At 42.4% G+C, this 18,905-nt stretch overlaps 1 protein-coding gene across 6 annotated transcripts; it reads left to right on the top strand.

Annotated features, from left to right (window-relative positions):
- The first annotated feature begins 3,002 nt into the window (after window positions 1–3,002).
- Window positions 3,003–18,885, top strand: PRELID3B (PRELI domain containing 3B). Of its 6 annotated transcripts, XR_015702952.1 has the most exons (8): window positions 3,003–3,160; window positions 4,092–4,260; window positions 4,631–4,720; window positions 5,320–5,390; window positions 6,039–6,141; window positions 15,032–15,148; window positions 17,590–17,745; window positions 18,418–18,885. XR_015702952.1 is itself a non-coding variant. In XM_087749767.1 (7 exons), the coding sequence occupies exons 1-6, from the start codon at window positions 3,129–3,131 to the stop codon at window positions 6,955–6,957; spliced, it is 585 nt and encodes a 194-aa protein (XP_087605893.1). In that variant the 5' UTR covers window positions 3,003–3,128; the 3' UTR covers window positions 6,958–6,959; window positions 10,175–10,607. The 6 variants fall into 6 exon arrangements, 3 of the variants coding, with proteins under 3 accessions (XP_087605893.1, XP_087605894.1, XP_087605892.1); XR_015702953.1 differs by lacking the exons at window positions 17,590–17,745; window positions 18,418–18,885 and adding an exon at window positions 15,428–17,566; XR_015702951.1 differs by lacking the exons at window positions 15,032–15,148; window positions 17,590–17,745; window positions 18,418–18,885 and adding exons at window positions 6,838–7,024; window positions 10,183–10,607.
- Window positions 18,886–18,905: the final 20 nt, after the last annotated feature.

Below are 18,905 nucleotides of genomic sequence, written 5' to 3'. Positions count from 1 at the left end.
TGAAAACTTCTGAGTTTTTTCAGTCCTTTTGGGAAGGCACTGGCAGAAGCAATGGATTTTTGGATGCATACGTTTATTATTCATTGTAGGTTACCTATGTCAGAGATCAGATTGCCAATCACAGTCCGTTTTGTCCTTTCAGTAGCAGCAGATGAGTACAGATCACGAGCATGTTGGAGGGGCAGCACTTTCCTGTGGTGTAAAATACTGTGGTGCATACGTGCAGGGCCGCTTAGGCAATACTTTCAGAAATGATTTAAACATTCTGATGATGATTTAAACATTTAAATGAAAGCAAAAATGATTTAAACATTTAAGATCATGTTGTGGTCAAAAGGACCGTTTGTGGCCCTATGTTCCTGTCTCCTCCGTTTTTCTGCTGCTGAAGTCATGCAGCCGAGCAGCCAGTAATAGCAGTAAACTGGTCCAGCAGTAAGTCAGGTCCTTTTTGTAGGTTTAAGTTTCTGCCAAATTATCCAGGCTTAACTAGAGGACATAAAAGGGACCTTTATTTTTTTATTTGGGGATGTCTCATTGCTTTTATGTTGAGTTTTCATTAATGAAATTCATAAATTCATTTGAAGTAATGAAAAAAAGGTCCTGAATGTTTCCAATTTATTTCCAGCTAGGCATTTCTGTCTAGGTCACATTTTAACGTGGAACCAGGGGAACAATTTATTTCTGCAGTAAAATACGCTCTGGATGTAGGGGTGGGCAGCCTTTGAGAGTGGTTGCTGCTGGGAGGCAGGATCAGAGCAGGGATCTTGTCCTCCCTCGTGTGGCAGTGCTTAGAGATGCGGGTACTTGAGGTGCGCTTGCTTGCGAGACGGCTCAGTCCCAGTCCTTTCCCTCCGAGGGAGTAAGAAGCACCAGGTCTTCACCTGGAGAACGCCGTGGGGATCTAGCCCCCTCGTGTGGTTTTTCCACACAGAAGGCAGGAATGGATTCAGCCTTATTTCTGAATATATATACCTGCAACTCTTCTCTGCGAGTTGATATGGTTACTGGTTTTTCATCTCTTCTTAGGGGATGATCGGTATTAGTCTCAGGAAAGAAAATGGTAATCTGTAACAATTTTTATTTGCATTTCATATGCAACTTGACAGCCATTTTCACCAGAACATGGCGGATTAGGGGAAAGGGATTTGTTGGCTATTTCTGTAATCTGATTTTTCTTCAAATTGAGCTCTGTCCTGACCTAGTAAATGTATCATCATGGAAACACATTTGCAAATTTGCACCTAACGCCATGTTTTCAGGATCTGAAACATTGTGTAGCAGTGGCATTTCCCCATTAGTGTCTCCTTTCGATACTAATCAGAAATCTGGAAGGATCAAAATTAGTTGAACAAAACTCCTATTAAAGTATGAGCAAAAACTAGAGGAGTTGGTACTATTCTGCACTGAGATATTGCTGTGCTTTCTGAAAAGAAGGGTATTTGCTTATTGAAAGTAACTGAGGTAATTATTGAGGTGACCTTTTCATACAGAGATGTATAATGACTTGCAAGGCATTAAAGAGCTGATCCTGGAAGCACTGGAAAGAGAGCTTTGCTATCCAACAAAGCTGTTTTAAGAAGTACATACAGGAAAATACAGCCAAGCATTAACAGCCTCATCTACTGGATTGAGCGCTGAGGTAAGAGTGTTTATAGATGGGGTTGTCATTAAGAACTGTATAATGAAAGTCATTAACGAGATATCTGGAAAAGAAAACATTGATAATGTCTGGGTTTGGCCAGTACAACTGCCAGACTGACAAAGGGATTGGGAACTTGTTTTTCCAGCTCAAGAAAAGATCGAGACCTTTGAATGGCTTTCATTAATACTGCATGCCAATACCGCTATTTCACACACACCAAAACTTTTCATTTCAGATCAAGCGTCCTGCGTTCAAACCGGTGTCTCCCTGTTTGAAAAAAATACAATTTCTACACAACTCAAGGCACTTTCAACATTGTTGTCTTGAGGATTTTAGAAGAAAACGCTTGATGATGTGTCACGAAAGGCACGTGGGTTCGTTTGTTGCTGTTACTAATTTCTTACTGCATTATTAAGCGTGTAAATCACTTCTGTTTTATTCCAAGGATGAGTAAGAGTTCGGGGCAGTTAGTTGAAACCCCTCCATTCTGGAACGGCCTGCCTGTTACACAAGGTGCTTCTTAACAACCAGAATAGCGGAGCGGCTGTTTCGTAACTGTTGTTTATAAAATAACTTCCAGGCAGAGTGCTCACAAAACGAGTTGGCTGAGGCGGCGGGTGAGCAGGGCTGGGTGGGGCGCTGGCATCGCCGCTCACGCGCCCCGTTAAGTAATGCTCACAAGTGCCCTGGCGGTCGATCCGGCACGTGCCCCCGGCCGACCCGTGAGACGCCGGGGATCTCTGCACCCACTGGTGACGCACGGCCCTGTAACGCTTTACCCCGCACACGGTCAGTGGCGTAACGGTGCTGTACGTGGTACCCTCAGCCGACTGTAACGTTGGCCTGTTTAACCCGTAAGAGACGGGCTCCCGAAGGCCGGAGTTAGTATCAACTGCATGTTAATTCCAGCTTTAACCCATTAAGCCGTACAAAACCTGACCGGCTGTATTTATGACATAAGCATCCTACAACACACTTGCGAACTTGAAACGTTTTCAAATGTAACTGAAATTCAGTTGAGGGAAGCTACTCGGTTGCACCCTTTATCCACACCCCAGCTCACGGCGGGGGCCGGGCAGGACTCGAGAAACGTGACTGCTGTTGCCGTAACGTCACCCTTAAACGTCACGGTTGGCGAGACAACACGAGCAACTCCGTCAGCAGCGGCCGCCGAAGCGGCCCCGCCCCGCGCAGGCGCAGTGAGCGCGGCCGGGCCGGGCCATGATGCGGGCGCGTGTCACCCGCCGCTACTGGGGCACAGGGCCCTCTGCGTGACTTTCACGGCACACGTGACCCCGGACGTCAACGCGACGCCGCGCGGCGATTGGAGGGCAGCGTTCCGCGCCCCACGGCACCGCTGCGCCTCGCTCCTCGCTGCGCAGGCGCGGCGGCTGCCGGCGGCAGCGCCTGGCCCCGGGGCTGCCGGAGCGGCGGGCTGCGAGGGGGGCGCGGAGGCGGCGGCGCTCCCATCCCCATCCCCGCCGCCATGAAGATCTGGACCTCGGAGCACGTTTTCGAGTAAGTGCAGCGCGGGGGCGGCCCGAGGGGGGAAGCGGGGCGGCCCGAGGGGAGGGCAGCCGCTCCTCCCGCCGGCCGAGGGGGCTCCGCCGCCTCTGGGCCGTCCGCCCCCCGGGCCGGCTCGGCGCCGCAGCCCTGCCCCGGCCGCCGCGGCTCGCTCGCCTCGGTTGACCTTGCCCCGCTGCGCGTCCTTGCCGCGCCGGGGTCACTCGCCGCGGGGAGCCGCTGGCCCGGTGGCGGAGCGCGGCGGGCGCAGCTCCGAGGCCGCTCCGCTGGGAGCCCGGCCGCCGGCAGGCGGGCAGCGGCTGCGGGTGAGGGCCCTCGGCCGGGGGGGCTGTGGAAGGCGCTTAGGAACCAGAGCAGGCGGCAGGCGTACCGGTGCGGGGCCGACCCGGGGCTGTCGTGGTGCTGTGCTCGCCTTCCAGGGTAGGACTGACGGCAGCCTGCTGAGGCGCTCCGGAACGCCTGTGTTGGGAAATAATCCGAAGGAAATGCTTGTTAGAGGAAAGTAACGGCTTAGTGAATTACTCTAGTATTACTGAAACCCGAAAAAACATGGCAATCTTTCAGCGTTGTGTCACAAGGAGAATGTTCTTATCAAATTATGAGCCAGAAGGTAATTGAACTCAGGAGTCCTGATTAATCAGGTGTACTGTAGGCTTAATTTGCATGCACCACTGTCCAAGCCACGAAACAGATGTTTCCCTCTAGGGAAGGACATTTAAAGAATCATAGCGTCGTTCAGGGTGGAAAAGACCTTTGAGATCATCAAGTCCAACCGTTAACCCAGCACTGCTGTTTGTAAGGTTGAGAACTGGAAATTGAACTGCTTTAAAAATAGTAATTGATTGATGCGTTGTGTTCACTTTTAATAGAAATCCTGTTAAAAAACGAAGCTGTACAACTTTGTGTCTTGATTCTGTTTTGGCAGTCACCCCTGGGAAACGGTAACGACAGCTGCCATGCAGAAATACCCAAATCCTATGAACCCCAGCGTGGTTGGAGTCGATGTCCTGGACAGACACGTGGACGCCAGTGGGAAGCTGCACAGCCACAGGCTCCTCAGCACGGAGTGGGGGATACCCTCCATTGTGAAATCGGTGCGTTTGGTATTGCAGAGCTTGAAAAGGATGCGGGAGAGAGGGGAAGCTTGTGAACCCGGTGTTGCAATAGATGCGTATCATTTCATAACTTTAATGGTTTAAAAATATAAGCGTTTATGTATCGGGAAAGCTCGATAGCAGTACACATAGTGACTAACCGATAGCCAAAAATTGTCTAGATCTTGGATTGCTTCCATCTTAAAAATGAGATCTACCTCAGCTGAATAGTTTTATTTTAAACTAAACCCTAATTCTGTTGGCTCAGTCTCTGCTCAGTACAACAACCACTACTTACGCATTTAAAGGCACTAAAAAAATTGCAGTTGGTTAGCGTAACGGATTCGGTGTATGTTTGCCTGTCTTCTAGCTCATTGGCACGTGCAGAACAAAGACATACGTTCAGGAGCACTCTGTTGTTGACCCGGTGAAAAAAACAATGGAGCTTAAATCCAGTAATGTAAGTAGCTGCGTTTATGCAATTGAAATAGATTACAGGTTGTAATAATTCTTTGTAATTTGAAAAGGAAAGTCATCTTGAAGATGACTTGAAAATGGCATTAGAACAATACAAGCTAAAGGTTTAAGTAATGTGTTTATAGTTGACAGGTTCCATTTTTCAGAACGGAGCTACTAGGTTTTTTGAACTTGTCAGGACCGGGGCATCTGAACATACCGATGAGCAGGAGAGGTGTAGTTTTGGGGCAGGGGGGGTGTTAAGAAAAAATTTTTAAAAGCCTTTTGGTGTACGCTGTCACCATGTCCTAATGGTGTGACATTTTGCTCTTTGTACTGCTCCGTCTGTCTGATCCCACTGTTGAAATGTTCTTGTGAGTGTGGTAGTGTATATTGGTAAATGATCTAAAAACCTAAGGAGAGACAACGAGACCAGCAAGTGCTGAACTTGGAGATTTCTCTGTCCTGTTCTGCAACCCTAATACTTGCAGGAAAAGTATAACGTTGGAATCAGATATAAGCATGAGTTTTGAATCTGCAGGTTTATTTACTACATTCCTTTAATGTTTTTATCAAGGGGTAATCTTGTCTTATATCCTACAGATTTCATTTACAAACCTAGTGTCAGTAGATGAGAGGCTTGTCTATAAACCACACCCTCACAAACCAGACAAGTAAGTTGTCCTGTGTCCTGTCTGTAGCTGGGTTTGCACGTGTCTTCCGTTACCAGCTCCTTATTTCCGATCTCTCCATCAGCCTGCGCACAGAACCTGCGCTAGGGGCACAGTTATCTGCCTTTAGTCTATAAGTTTGGAGGTTTGGGTTTTGGTGTGGGGTTTGGGTTTGGGTTTGGTTTGGGTTTGTTTGGTTTTTTGGGTTTTTTTAAGGCAACTTTAGAGCTTGCTGAGTCTATACTCTGCAACTAGTGATAATTCTGAAGGATCTTTCTAGGGATTCTAACGTAAGAGGTTTTTTCTCTCGTGACAGTCATAAATGTTAAATCCCTGTTGCTGAAGGGGATGTCTTAATACTTTTTTTTCCCAGTATACCTTCACTCCAAACCTGCTGTTTCCACTCTTAACTTGCTGCTGCTAAAGATGGAAATAGTTGAGGGGACACTTGGACTTAGTGGGGACTCCTGATTTTTATTTTATGAGTAGAAGCATAAAGCAGTTAAGCACTGTGGAAGTGGGTTGTGTTTATGGGGCAAGAAGTTCTCTGTTATAGAACGAAGCTGATGAGGGAAGGTAGCGAGTTTCTTTCAGCAATGCTTTCTTTTTTAAACTACTCAGAATAATTCAGTTTCCTGCTCTCTGTTTCAGAACCGTTTTGACACAAGAAGCAATAATATCTGTAAAAGGTGTCAGTCTCAGCAGTTACCTCGAAGGGCTAATGGCAAACACAATTTCCTCCAATGCTAATAAAGTAAGTATGACCCATATGTGAAGTGTGTCACCGCCGGCTAAATGACAAAGGGAATAACAATCTCGATTTTACTTCTTGGCTTTGTCAACAATCTTAGGAAGGGTCCGCACAGTTCTCCTGACTTTACTGTAGAGACTGAATGCTCAGCTTGCCAAATGTCCTCTTTTTTTTTTTTTTCCTTTTGTGAATGGAGATAAGTTATTATTGGCAAAGCTCACTGAATCTTCACTGGAAAAACATCTCCACTCACTTAAGAGCCTGGCACTGTCATTCTTTTGCTGCCCTCTTGATGCCATCTATTAATTTTTGCTATTGAAAAAAGGACAGACATCCAGACAGATCGAAGTAGTTATGTGGGAGTGATGAAGTGGTGTTTTAGTTGTGAGCTTATGCTCTGGGATTCCAAAGCTGTCTTGAGTTCAGCCTCAAGAATGATAAAAAAATCTGGATAAAAAGTCTTTTGTGGCTCATAACGTGAGCACTGCTGACGTAAGGAATTCTTTCATGAAATGTAAGGCGGTACGTGTTCCTGCAGTACTCTGGTTATTGAAGTAAAAAATATCAGAGACCTGTATTTCTGTACCTTTTCTTCCTTTTTCAACTATTGTGTCTTTAGTCATTTTCAGTAAGGCAGGGTTTAACCTATTTACTTATTTGCTAAGATTTATACACTGATAAACTTTTCTTTAACTGTAGGGCCGTGAAGCATTGGAATGGGTAATTAATAGACTGAATGCTGAATTTGAAGAGTTCACAGCTTCAGCAAGAGGAACCATGAGGAATTCAATGGCAGCAGCAGCATTTGTAGAGAAATGATAGTAAATATACCTGTATTACTAAAGGGGTTTAACCATCTGAAGCTTCTCTCCAAACCTAAATACACGTATCCTTTGTTATTTAAAGGCATACCTGTGTATTAGGCACATTTCAAATTTAATCTGGAGAAAAGCTGAATTCTTACTAATGAGGCAGATGTGCAAAGCCTAGTTAATATATTGGTTTAGCTGGACCGAATTCTGGTTACAGATGAAGAAATAATTTTCTAGTTCCTGTATTTACATGAACACTAACTTATAATGTTTTCAGATACGAAATGGCCTCATTTAGCGATGAGACTGCATGTGGTGGAGGAGACTGGCATGTTAGGTTAACTTTGTGTGACTTATGGACTACCTCTTTTGGGACCAAGCCCAAAATTAAGCAGAATGGTTTGTTCCAGCATTGTTCTGTTTGTTAATTTTTGATAGTTGTGTGATACAACTTGGTTTAATAGAAAGTTTATTACTTGATGCTTGAAATACAAAATAATGTACAAAGTATTTTTTGATAAGCTTTTTAACTTGTTTGACTGGTTGAGCTAGCATGGTACTCAAATTATTTTTCAGTCAATATAGGTAAAACATACAGAGTGTCTCTTATCTACTAAGACCTAAGTTCTGTTCCTAAAGGTGGCATTAATGAGCTGAACGTACAGTAACTTAAAATAAAATTTTATCTTAGACTTCTAGAATAAGCATCTCCATTTCTAAAAGCCCATTAAATAAAGGGCTGCAATAAGCGTAGAGCCTTAAAATCTTGCAAGCTGCTAGGGCATCTAAGAATAGTAGGTGTTCACTTCAAAATTTCAAAGAACTGCTTAAAGGACTAAAAAACCTTTGTGAAGTTGGCTAAAGAGACAGATACCTAAACATAACAGAAAGTAATATTAAAGAACGTTAATGATACAGTCATTAACTTGATCATGCTCCAAAAATAACCTGTTGCATCAACTGAATATTGTGTTGTCCTTTAACTTAAACATAAGTGTTCTAGGTTCCAGAAGGTCCTTTCCCTTTTGAACTAATTTGCTCATAATACAAGGCTCTTAAAATGAAGACTTTGAGAATAAAAAGTTCTCTACAGTTTGTGTTTGTTTCTTGGTACTCGCTGTAGGTTCTTGGTACTGTCACCAGCCATTAGCTGTGGGAACTTAACGGTCAGACCTTGACATCCGTCCTCACGTAGCGTACCAGTCTGCTGGGAGTCCCGTTGACTCCAGCAGAGGCTCTCTGCCCCATGAGGCTCCTTCAGTGTGAAGGAAAAATGGAAAGACGCAGCCCTGAATTAGCTGGTGCTTGTATTTTGGTGCCAGAGGCTTTTCCTGGAATTTTGATTCTAAGCTTACAAGTAATTTCAAGACTCTCTCTTAGCCTTTAAGAACTGCAATGTCACCTGTTCCAGCACATTTTATGTTGCGTGCCATTTCTGTTATATCAGAATTGCCTATTGAATAGTGTCTGCTATATAGAGAACGAGAACTTACTTTAAGTGGTAAACACATGGGAACACAATCTTCTGTAAGATTTGTGTGGGGGGGGGGGGAACAGGTATATATATAACTTCTAAAAATTTAACTATTCTAAATATTTTTCTAAAAAGAAATGGTTTGAGACTACCTTAATAAATCGAAATCATTGAGGTTTGCCATGCTTTTACAGGACATTATTACAATTGAAATAGCATTTAAATTTAAAAAGTGTATGTGAAACTTCTGCCAAACTGTACCATCATTTCTGATAAAGATTCAATGCTTGAAACTGGTTTTAAATGTTTGTTTAGCCATTAGCATCACTTGGCATTTTAAAGTCAATTTTTTTCTTTTCCTCATTTTTCTGCACTAAGGACTGCATAGTATGAACTCACCATTTGCCCTTGCACTGAAAAAAACTTTAATTTTTGCAAGCATTCAACAACTTCTTGAAAGATCATGATTTTCTTTGTTCTATTTTATTTATATGCCTGCATTCTCATTCTGTCAGGGAGTATAGCTTTCTGTACGTGGCGCTTTTTAAATAAAATTTTATCTGAGTTCTGGCCAGATCCTGAAACTTTCTGATCTATTTGTTGGGTTTTTTTAACTGCTTGGCGAGTAACCTAAAATCAGGAGGGTGAAGGTGAAGAAACACTCTGGAGTTAATAGCTTCTTTTATTGAAATGCATATCCTAAAATGCATATCCTAAAATGCACGTTTACAGCTGCTGTGGTCTCTTTTGCTTCTTAATAACTGCTTTTCCACAAATCTGACACAATAACTAGTGACCAGATTTCACAGTTTGCTAGATCCTGTGGCAAGATTTTCAGTCTACAGACTGAGATTTGTACGCTACAATTGACCTGTTAAGGAATGTGTCTCTGCACGTGGAATCTAATGCTCGCTATTGTTAAAAGCAGAAGAGAACAGAATGTTTGGGTCCGTACAGTCACGTAACAGCTTGCCTGTTCGCCCACAATTCTCACAATAGGAGACTCCACCTAAAGAAGCTTTGCTTGGCGGGGAGTGGGGGACTGTGTGTGCAGCAATTACAAGTTTGTGCTGTCCCATCGCAGGAGAAAGAAGTAGATGCATACGTGGTCAGATGGTTTCTTTGCTAGCCACTTCAGCAAGGCGTATGTTCCCTGCAGATCAACGCCGCAGTGCACTGCAGGGTTGTGTCATGGCTGGCAACGCTCTGATGAACGTTGTAGGGTGCTATGGATGAATGCACCGATACTGCAGTGAGTGTGACCTGAGGTAGTGCGGAGAAGCTGTGTGTTCTGGTGGTTAGAAGGAATTGGAGGAGTTGGGTAGGAGAAAGGAGCTACAGCTGGAGGGACAGAACTAGAGGACCAGAAAAAAGGAAAAATGGAAGAGGGGAGGGGGACGGAAGGGGCAGAGGTGGAGGAATGGGGTGTGAATGAATCGGTGATGTGGTCTCTGGTGGATCCCTACCTGCTTCAGCTTGCCTAAATGGATTCGTGTTATACCTTATCTGCAGATTTAGGCTTTTAAATCAGTGAAACTTCAAACTCGCCCATATAACTTTGCTGAGAAATAGAACAGAAGTGAGTAAGCTTTAGATCCAAAGTTCAATGGCCTGGAGAATATTTTAAGATGGCACTGTTAAATCTCCTGTTCTCACTGCTCCCCTTCTGAAGTTTTCAGTAATAAATCATTAGGTTTCATTGCTGTTCATGGTCTTAATTATTTTGAATTACTTTCTCATGTTCCTTAAGTACTTAAGTACTCCAACACAGCTACTAAGGATGTCTGCCAGGAGGACGGACACGCTACAAGTCTCCAAAGCATCCTTCTAAAGCAAGCTGCATCCGGAAATGCTTTTACAGTTAACTTAAAACCAGAAGTTTAAATTGCAGTAGCTGGACGTGGAGGTCTTGGCAAGCTTAATGCCCTCTTCTGTTGAGAGTGAACACTTGCATCATCTGCTGGTTCTAATGGAAACACAGTGCTCTTGAATTCTCAAATATTTATATGGACGCAGCCGTATGCCTATGGAAAGATTCTTCTGAGTGAACTGCTTACCTGATTTGTGTCTAAAAGTTGAAACAAAGAACGCAAAAATTACTTTTCCCCAGGTTTGATACAAGAATTGGCCATACCCGTAGTGGGATTTTGGTGTTAATTTAGTAAAGATTTTTTTACTGTAAATTACACTCACCTTGTCCTTCGCTTCTTGATTTAAACAGTCTTGGGATGGCTAAAGCAGCAGTATAATGGATTAACTGTTTTACATTAACTGCAAGGCATTCTAAGAAGAACACATCTATAGGGTTTTAAATTTTTTCAGTGCTGTGTAGTTGTCTGGCTTCCATGTACCCATCTGCACTCTGAACTTGGTAAAGGCTTGTGTTTGTGCACCTCGCTAATTGCCTACTACTCTTGTGTTCTGCAAGGTACTGCTTTTGACAATCTGAAATGATGAAAGCTGCTACTGTGGAAGAAAGCAAAATCCTACATTTACTGTGACACTGAAAAGACTCGTGTCTATATGAACACTAAAATAATACCGCTTTCTTCAGTCGGCAATAGAAATGAAATACTTTTAAAAAGGCTTAATTTACCTGAGAAGTATTTCTTCTTGCCGACAATGGGTGTCAGCACCTGTTCAGTTACAGAGCAGTTAACTATAAATGTAAACCAGTTGTTTGTTTTGGAAAACTGCTGATCTGTCTATTGTGGTCTATATTTGCAGTTAAACTGTACAGTCTAGCATATTTCCAATAAATGGCATATACGGTAAAACTAAGCACCCAGTGTCTAGTAACCGCAACCTTTCAAAGCCCCCTGGCACTGACAGATCATTGGTTCAAAGGAAAGACCAGCATCCTGTTGAGGTTCACGTTTATACAAGAACTGAAGAGTGCCGATAAAGAGAGCTTGTGTGAAAGCACTGAGTCATTTTAGAATCCTTCCATTTCTCAAGGTGAAGGTCGTTCTTTCACTTGCACAGGACCTGTTCATTTCTTTCTCAAATAATTTGATAGCTTTGCTTTATATGTTGCCATAAAATTGAATTATTCTAAAGGCGAGGTTATATGCTACAACTAAGCTGAACTAATTGCTTACCTTCAGTGAAAGGAAACAGCCCTGTGTCTGTCCGCCTGCCTCTTGTTCCTGGCTGTGCTGTCCTACTTTCTCCCTTGCACTGAAGATAGTGGTCTTCACACACGTTGTTGAGCCAAGTCAACTTGTTGAGCCAAAAAAACATAAATACGAGAAGTGATACCATTTTTATGCAGCCAGCAGCAAGGTGAGACACTGAAACAGGAGAAATGGAGGCTCTCCATATCTATAGGAAGCTATTAGGTGGGCTGAAATTCTATTGCCTCTACAATGTATATTACAATAATTTCATATTCCATCTATGAGAAAGAATATTCGATGCTGTAAACAGTGTATGCTATTAGAAAAAATTACAGTTTTGTAAAACAGTAACATTGTTAAGTTAAAGCTTTCTTCTCAGACACACATATCACAAGAAGTTCAACACAAGATGGCTTTTTTACATTTTATTTTTCTCCAGAAAGGTTTGACAGTCCTTTAATCAAAAAGTTTAAAAACACTGAACTAAAAAAATAGTATCGGCTAGATTATATATATATATAGTGTATATATATATATATAGTATATATTCTAGCTGAATGTATCAGCTAGAATATAATACAATGAACAACATGTATAGTAAATATTTTCCTAATCACGTACCCCATCCTTTTTACACCAAATTAAATGAAACAATTGCCCCTGCTGTGAACATCAATATGCCTAGAGCCTGTTCAGCTTCGTGGATACTCTGGTAAGAAATCTGTTTTATAATAAGGCAAGTAGCATAATTTGGGTGAGTACTTGTTCACAGGTTTTTTGGGACTATGTAGATATTATTTACCTGTGAGATAACTGCTTTGGTTTATCTAGATTTAAACTCATTTACATATAGCAGCCACAACAAAGTCTAGTAGGTATGTTGTGAAATTGGGAGTAAGGAAGCGTGTATCCGAACCCGTACTTGGAATTTATTTATACTTCGTAGTCGTCTCATATTCTGAAGCTGAAGTACTAGAAGCATTTAAGCTTCTTAGCCTGATACTCTATACAGTTTTGTTTTCTCAGTTTATAATTGCCAGTTTTGAGGGACATTCAGCAAGCTATGCAACTGCTTTTCCTGGGAAAGGGTAGATAGAACAAATGGAAGCAGGGTGCTACCGCACAGACGTTAGTTCCCTGTCTGCAAAGTGAGGTGCAATAATGGCCCTTATTTATCCAGGATCCTATGTCTCCCTTGTCTTTCAAAGAAGCGTAAGCACCTATGAGACTGACTGACTTAAAAAATGTCTGAAAACAGGCTCCAGCCATTGATGTCACCTAGGTGTTTTTAAAATTCTTATACAATATTATTATCAGCTGCGGACAGGATGTTTTACATTATCATGCTATTTTATCATAACATTTAAAAAATAACATAGCTAATAAAAGTTACTAAACACACTGAAATAGGAAGTAATGCACAAGATTCTTAAAACTTGAGTGTACCTGAATTCTGCTCTGCAGATCCTGGGTCCCTCCAGAGACCATTTACGCTAGATTTTGTAGAATGGACAGCAGAGAACTTGGATGACACCGCAAAATTATTTTTACTTTGAGCCCCGGTGTCCAAAAGTAAAAAATTAATGTCGTCATCTGCTTCATCAACTAACCTTCAAAATGTTGTCCTGTAATAGGAAACAGCACAGAACTGCAACTTTATTTTAAGATTACAGCTGATTTCGGAGTGTGTTTTCTGCTGGTGCTCTGTGCTGAGTGCTGTACTTACTTAGACAAGAGGAGATTTAATAGGAGATGACCCGTATTGTCATCAGCATGGCATGACTTCCAGTAGCTGTAGAACAGATTAGGGTCAGCAGCAGAGAGAACAGCAGGGCTTTACCAGCACAGCCGAATATGGCTTACACAGGCAGAGAAAGGAGATAAATCCACAGCTATCAAAGGTAGGAAGCGTTATTACTGACCTGTACATTTTATACAATAGGGGCCATAATTCCATGTTTCTTGGCAGTGTTATTTCATAGGAAAATGTGTAATAACTTTGCCATTTTAAATTAAGGCAGAAGGAACGCAGTGAAGGGATGATGGAATTTGCAGTCTGTTGGAAATCGTGTTGATACTGGCTTTTTATTGTATTGTAATTTGCCTTTTGTATAATTACTTGTTCTCCCCTGTACAATGCACTTGAGAATCTTTTAAGAAAGATAAAGTCAGTCACAAAATGATAGTGCTGTTAGATAGCAAGGGGCTTTTTTTTTAAGGGGTTAGGTTTTTTGTTGTTTTATTAAGAATATAGGTCAGCAAGCAAAGTTGTAATTTCATCACAAATTGTGCATGTTAAGAAAAATTCATTCGTTTTGCCTTTTGATCTATAAACATTGTACCCTTGACAGAATTACAACCATGTTGCATGAGCTCTAAAGTTACAGATGCACTATGAATAAGTATTAAGTGTATTCAAGAACTATTTCCGGTCTCATCATTGGGACATAAGCAGCTTTTTTTTAGTCTGGTAATTTTTGTGTTGTGCTAAATCCCCACAATTTTAATATTTGCATAGTAAGGCATCATTGCTGTCAACTTCAGTCCATGTTCAGCAGACACCTGCTTCAGTTAAGAGGTGACCTCAGTGGGAGTTCCACCCATGGTGATTATGTTAAATCCATTATCCACGCATCTGGACATCGGTTGTGTAATAACACGGGCAAAGCTTGGGTGTATTCACCTGAGAAGCTGCTGCCTCCTGTATGTGTGTATCTTATCTTTCACTTTCTTGATCTATAAAATACTTTTGTGATGACTCTCTGAAAAACTTCGTGTGCATTCCAGTGCCTACATCTGGAAAGACAACGGCAGGTTTCAACTGCTCTCTGCTTTGCAGCACAGTCTCGAGACGAGAGAAGGCAGCTGTAGATCAGCCTCCTGATCTACTCATACTATAATTAGACGCACCTTTATGAACTGAAATACAAGCTGTTCTGTTCCCTTTTTAATTAGATGTCTGCCTTCTATCAATCAGAACTGCTCTTTAGTATATTTTTATTAAACAATTCAAACTAACCACAAATTAAAAATGACTGTTATTACAGCACAGGTTTTATGCCCAGAGGTACAAAATAAAAGTAATAAAATAAGACCTCTCTTTATCTGAAAAGCAAGTAGAACTGATGTTGCTAAAACGTGTATTTCTTAGTGACAGAATCAGTTTAGCATACTGCTAGCTTCCAAAAATAAATCCTGCACACGCTGCAGAGAAAAATACTGTTTTCTTTGCCATTTTCTTTAGCATCCTCAGGAAGATTCACATTTTTTAGCTAGATGTTATGAATCAAAAGGAAATTGTCCTTCATACCTTCATAGTCAGAGGCCCGGTTTGACTTGTAGTTGCCATTTACAGCTGTGTTTTCTTTTTTAAATTTCTCTCCATAATCAGCAAGCAGCCTAGTATCTGAATATCCTATGGTAAATGGAAAAGAATAACAAAAACATTTTAATTTCCATTCTACTACATAACTATTATTTTATTCCAGACCTTCAGGACAGAGAGATGGCCTCTGACAGGAGGGTATTCTTTGTCAGGCTGTCATAGATGCTAAAATCTGGCTGAACAAGGAGAGACATGCCAGGTCAGAAGAAAGTCTGCTACTGTACGTATTATTCTGTACTTGTACTTCTGTACTGGTCCTCTGTGAAGGAGCAATATTCTAAATAAGTCCGTGAGCTCTTATTACTACAGTTTTCTGCACCATAGGAGAAACCGCAAAGAGACATAAAGATTAAAACTGTATGCTTAGTTATTTTCAAAAGTAATATTATTTGGGTTCACTATGTCTTTTTGTTTTGTTTTGGCATGTTATTAGAGCTCTTTAGTTTAAAATACTTCTGATTTAACACCGGTCATGTTGTGGATTTACTTGCCTTTTCAGTGTCATCTCTTCAATCTACCTGGACCTACTTGGTCTCACTTTTTTGGCCTCCCTGGACCCCTCCAGTGTCAAGACTTCAGCCTCCTTGGAACTCTTTAAAATCCCCTTTTCAGATTCTTTGGATTTATCCAGTCTGAGCTCTTCATCCTCTGTGGACTTCTCCAGTCTCACTTCTTCATCTTCTCTGGACCTTTCAAGTCTCCCATCTTCAGCCTCTTCGGACTTCTCCAGTACCTCCTCTTCAATCTCCTTAGAGCTCTCCAGTCTCACCTCTTCAGATTCCTGGGAGCACTCCAGTCTCACCTCTTCGATTTCACTGGACCTATCAAGTCTCACTTCACCAGGCTCTCTGGATCTCTCTGGAGACAGTTCTTCAATCTCCTTAGACCTCTCAAGTCCCACCTCTATACCCTCCCCAGATTTCTCCAGTCCCAGTTCTTCACCCTCTCTAGACCTCTCCAGTCTCGCGTCTTCACCCTCCAGTCACACCTCCTCAGCTTCCTTGGACTTTTCCTGTACAATCCCTCCATCCTCACTAGGTGGCTCAGAGCACCCCTCCTCAACCTCTTCAGAATCACTGGATCTCACGGATTTTAACTATTTCATGTTTCAGGGCTCCTCTGAATTATCCTCATCAACCTCTGAGGATGTTTCTAATCTCATCTCTACACCCTTTCTGGATGTCTCCAGTCTCACCTTTCAGGATGCTTCTGCCCTCACTTCCTCAGTCTCTTTGGACATTTCTAATCTCACATCTTTAGTTCCCCCAGACCTATCCACTCTCACATTTCTGGATGTTGCTAATCGCACCGCTTCAGCTTCTCTTGATCTCTGCATCTAACCCTCTTAACATACCCCTTTTTCTCTCTGCAACCTCGCTATACTTCTCTAAACTTTCCTCCTTTATGTCCTCTTTCCTAAGTTCTGTTTCTGGAAGTTCTTACCTGAGGAAAGCTTGGCACTTTACAAATATATCCTAGCATCTAAACAGAACTGGGCATGAGAACAGGTCGTACAAATCTCTAACAGTGCCTTGTTTACAGCTGCATGGAGAAGAGCGGGAATAGAGGGACACGCAGCTGGAAGAAAGGTGTCCATCTCTGCTAGCGTAATGTTTTTCTGCCAAGCCGTATTTGTGGCCTGAGCTGCCCATGAGGCTTTAAATAATCTTACTGATAACTATTTTACCTATCAAATCATCAGGTGGTACCACTAAAACAGCATTTGTATATAACAGCCCTTTATCAATCTATGTAAGTAGTGCAGTTACTTGTGTTGCATCAAATATGTTGCACAGGTAGCAGAGAGGGGCTTCCTTAAATCTTTGGTGCTTTCTTGTACCTTTTTTTTAATCATTGTTATGGCTGGGTTTTTACAAAAAAAGCATGTTTTGTTTCAATACCATATCACTGGCACCCTTCTGTGTTAAAAACACTGCCTGTCAGAACAAACATTTTTAATTGATTTAATTTTTACAAGTTGGAAAGCTTTGCTCCAATATGCCATGCAGGTCTCAAAATTAGGAGGACACAAATGGCTCGCACAAAAAATAAATAAGGAAATAAATGCATGAAAGAAGAATTATTTTCTGCCTCATTAATACTAGTTATTTCTTTAAAATTAAGTAGGAAAGATTGTAATATATGGACTTTAGAAATGAGCCCCAAATTCAATAGGAGCCAAGTTGTTTAGCAGTTATAAAAAAAAAATAATCACAAATCGTTGGTCCAGATGGAAGGAACACGTGTAATGTAGCATCCTGAAGTGTCCACTTCCAACACGTGACCACAACTGGCACTAACTAGAGTCTTCTTCAGTAGTCTCACTAGAGAGATTAAGTCGGCAAATTAAGGACAGGAAATTCTTCCCATCTTCCCACTCTTTATTCCTGGTTGGTGCTCCTACTAATTACACTAATAGGCCCTCTTCCCTTACTGTCATATGCGATCCTTGAGACAGACTCCGACGTAGCTGGTGAACAATTGCTCTCCTTGTTCTATGGATCTATGCTGATGTGATGATGTGTGGATTGTTAATTGCAATGGCTCTGGATTAAGTGAGATCTCTAATAAAGCTGAAAATTACTCTGTGCTTTAAAAACGTACTGTAAGTGAACACATCGCTGTGTAGTGAGTGACGTGACATTGCTGTGCGATTTCCAGGGATCTGCACTTCAGCAGATACCAAAATCGGCAGGAAGACACAAGGCCTCTGTGCAAAGAGGACCAAAGTCACCGGTGTTTCCTCAAGGCCCGTACAGCTTCTGGAGGATTCTTATCTATTTTGTGATGTGGTTTGGCTCTGAACGGAAGGAACAGGTATACACGCTTAAGAGAAGAGGTATACATGCTTAAGTGCAAGGATTTAATAAAAACCCAATCCATAATCTCCTTAAATCCTTAGTCCTAATTATTTAAATGAACATTAGATTAGGACCAAATTGATTCCTTATCAAACATGATTCAAGTCTTCTTGTAACTTTTTGCTTATTATGTATGGCAAATTGTCTGGTTTTCCATCAAGTGTCAACAGATGACGATAGCTTCTTGTTTGCTATGTTGTCTTTATCAATCTGTTTAGAGTAAATGACTGAATATAATTTCAGGTGTATGCATAAATGGTCTTACAGTTAAAAGAATCCCATGCCAAGGCATCATGTCCAATGGGATAAAACTCTGAATACGGCACAGCTTGGCCACACACGGATTAAAACTCCAAACTGAACAACCTGTGCTAGAAAAATCATTGCCTCCACATGCTTGTAAACCATTTTCTTCTTTAGTCTTACCTAGAAAAAGCTAAGAACTGATGGCATAGACGGGTAATGGCAACTGAGTTAGCCAGAAAAAAACATGCTTTTAACCACTTGCATGGATTCTTAGATTGCAACAGCAGTAACGCAGGAATGAGTTAATATGTACCTAACATAAGTGCGATAGAACTAGCCACTAGCCTCATACAAGAGTCAGGCTTTAATTTCTGTTCTTTAGGTAACTGACGTGCAGTGTTCGTGTTTCCCGGCGAATGACCGGCTCTGACCCACGGAAGACCCCCCCACACACTTTTTTAGACCCCCGAGGCAGGTCCCGGCTGGCCACACCTGCAGGCGGAGCCGAAGCCTTCCCAAACAGCGAAGGCCCCAAACCTTTCCCAGACAGCTCCTCCCGGGGCGGGGGGCGGACGGACTGGGAGGAACGCGTCGGTGTAGCGTGGTGCTAACCGCACCCCTGCGCCTGCGGGAGGGCAGCGCCCCGGCCCCGCTGGGCCTCCAGCTCCCCGCCGCGGGCCAGCGCTCAGCCCCCCGGCGGCGGGGAAGGGACCACGCCGCGGCCGGGGCTCGCAGGAGGAAAAGCCCGGGCGTCGCGTGCCTAATTCAGCCCTCTGATTGGTCGCTGCTAGAGGAGAACGCTTGTGACTGGAGGAGCGACGGGGTAGCTGCCATTGGTCAGCCTCCCTGAGGTAATTCGGACTCCGATTG

Source organism: Nipponia nippon, unplaced genomic scaffold (genome assembly GCF_047370975.1).
Source record: "Nipponia nippon isolate SJK-2023a ecotype South Korea unplaced genomic scaffold, ASM4737097v1 scaffold_13, whole genome shotgun sequence".
Lineage (NCBI taxonomy): Eukaryota > Metazoa > Chordata > Aves > Pelecaniformes > Threskiornithidae > Nipponia > Nipponia nippon.
Note: the sequence above shows the minus strand (reverse complement) of the source record. Positions and strands in the feature narration are given on the sequence as shown.

Excerpts from the sequence above, each read along its gene's own strand:
- PRELID3B (XM_087749767.1), top strand. The coding sequence starts at position 3,129 with ATGAAGATCTGGACCTCGGAGCACGTTTTCGA. Across the intron at positions 4,721-5,319 it reads TGGAGCTTAAATCCAGTAAT|ATTTCATTTACAAACCTAGT; the intron begins GTAAGTAGCTGC and ends TATATCCTACAG. Across the intron at positions 5,391-6,038 it reads CACCCTCACAAACCAGACAA|AACCGTTTTGACACAAGAAG; the intron begins GTAAGTTGTCCT and ends TCTCTGTTTCAG.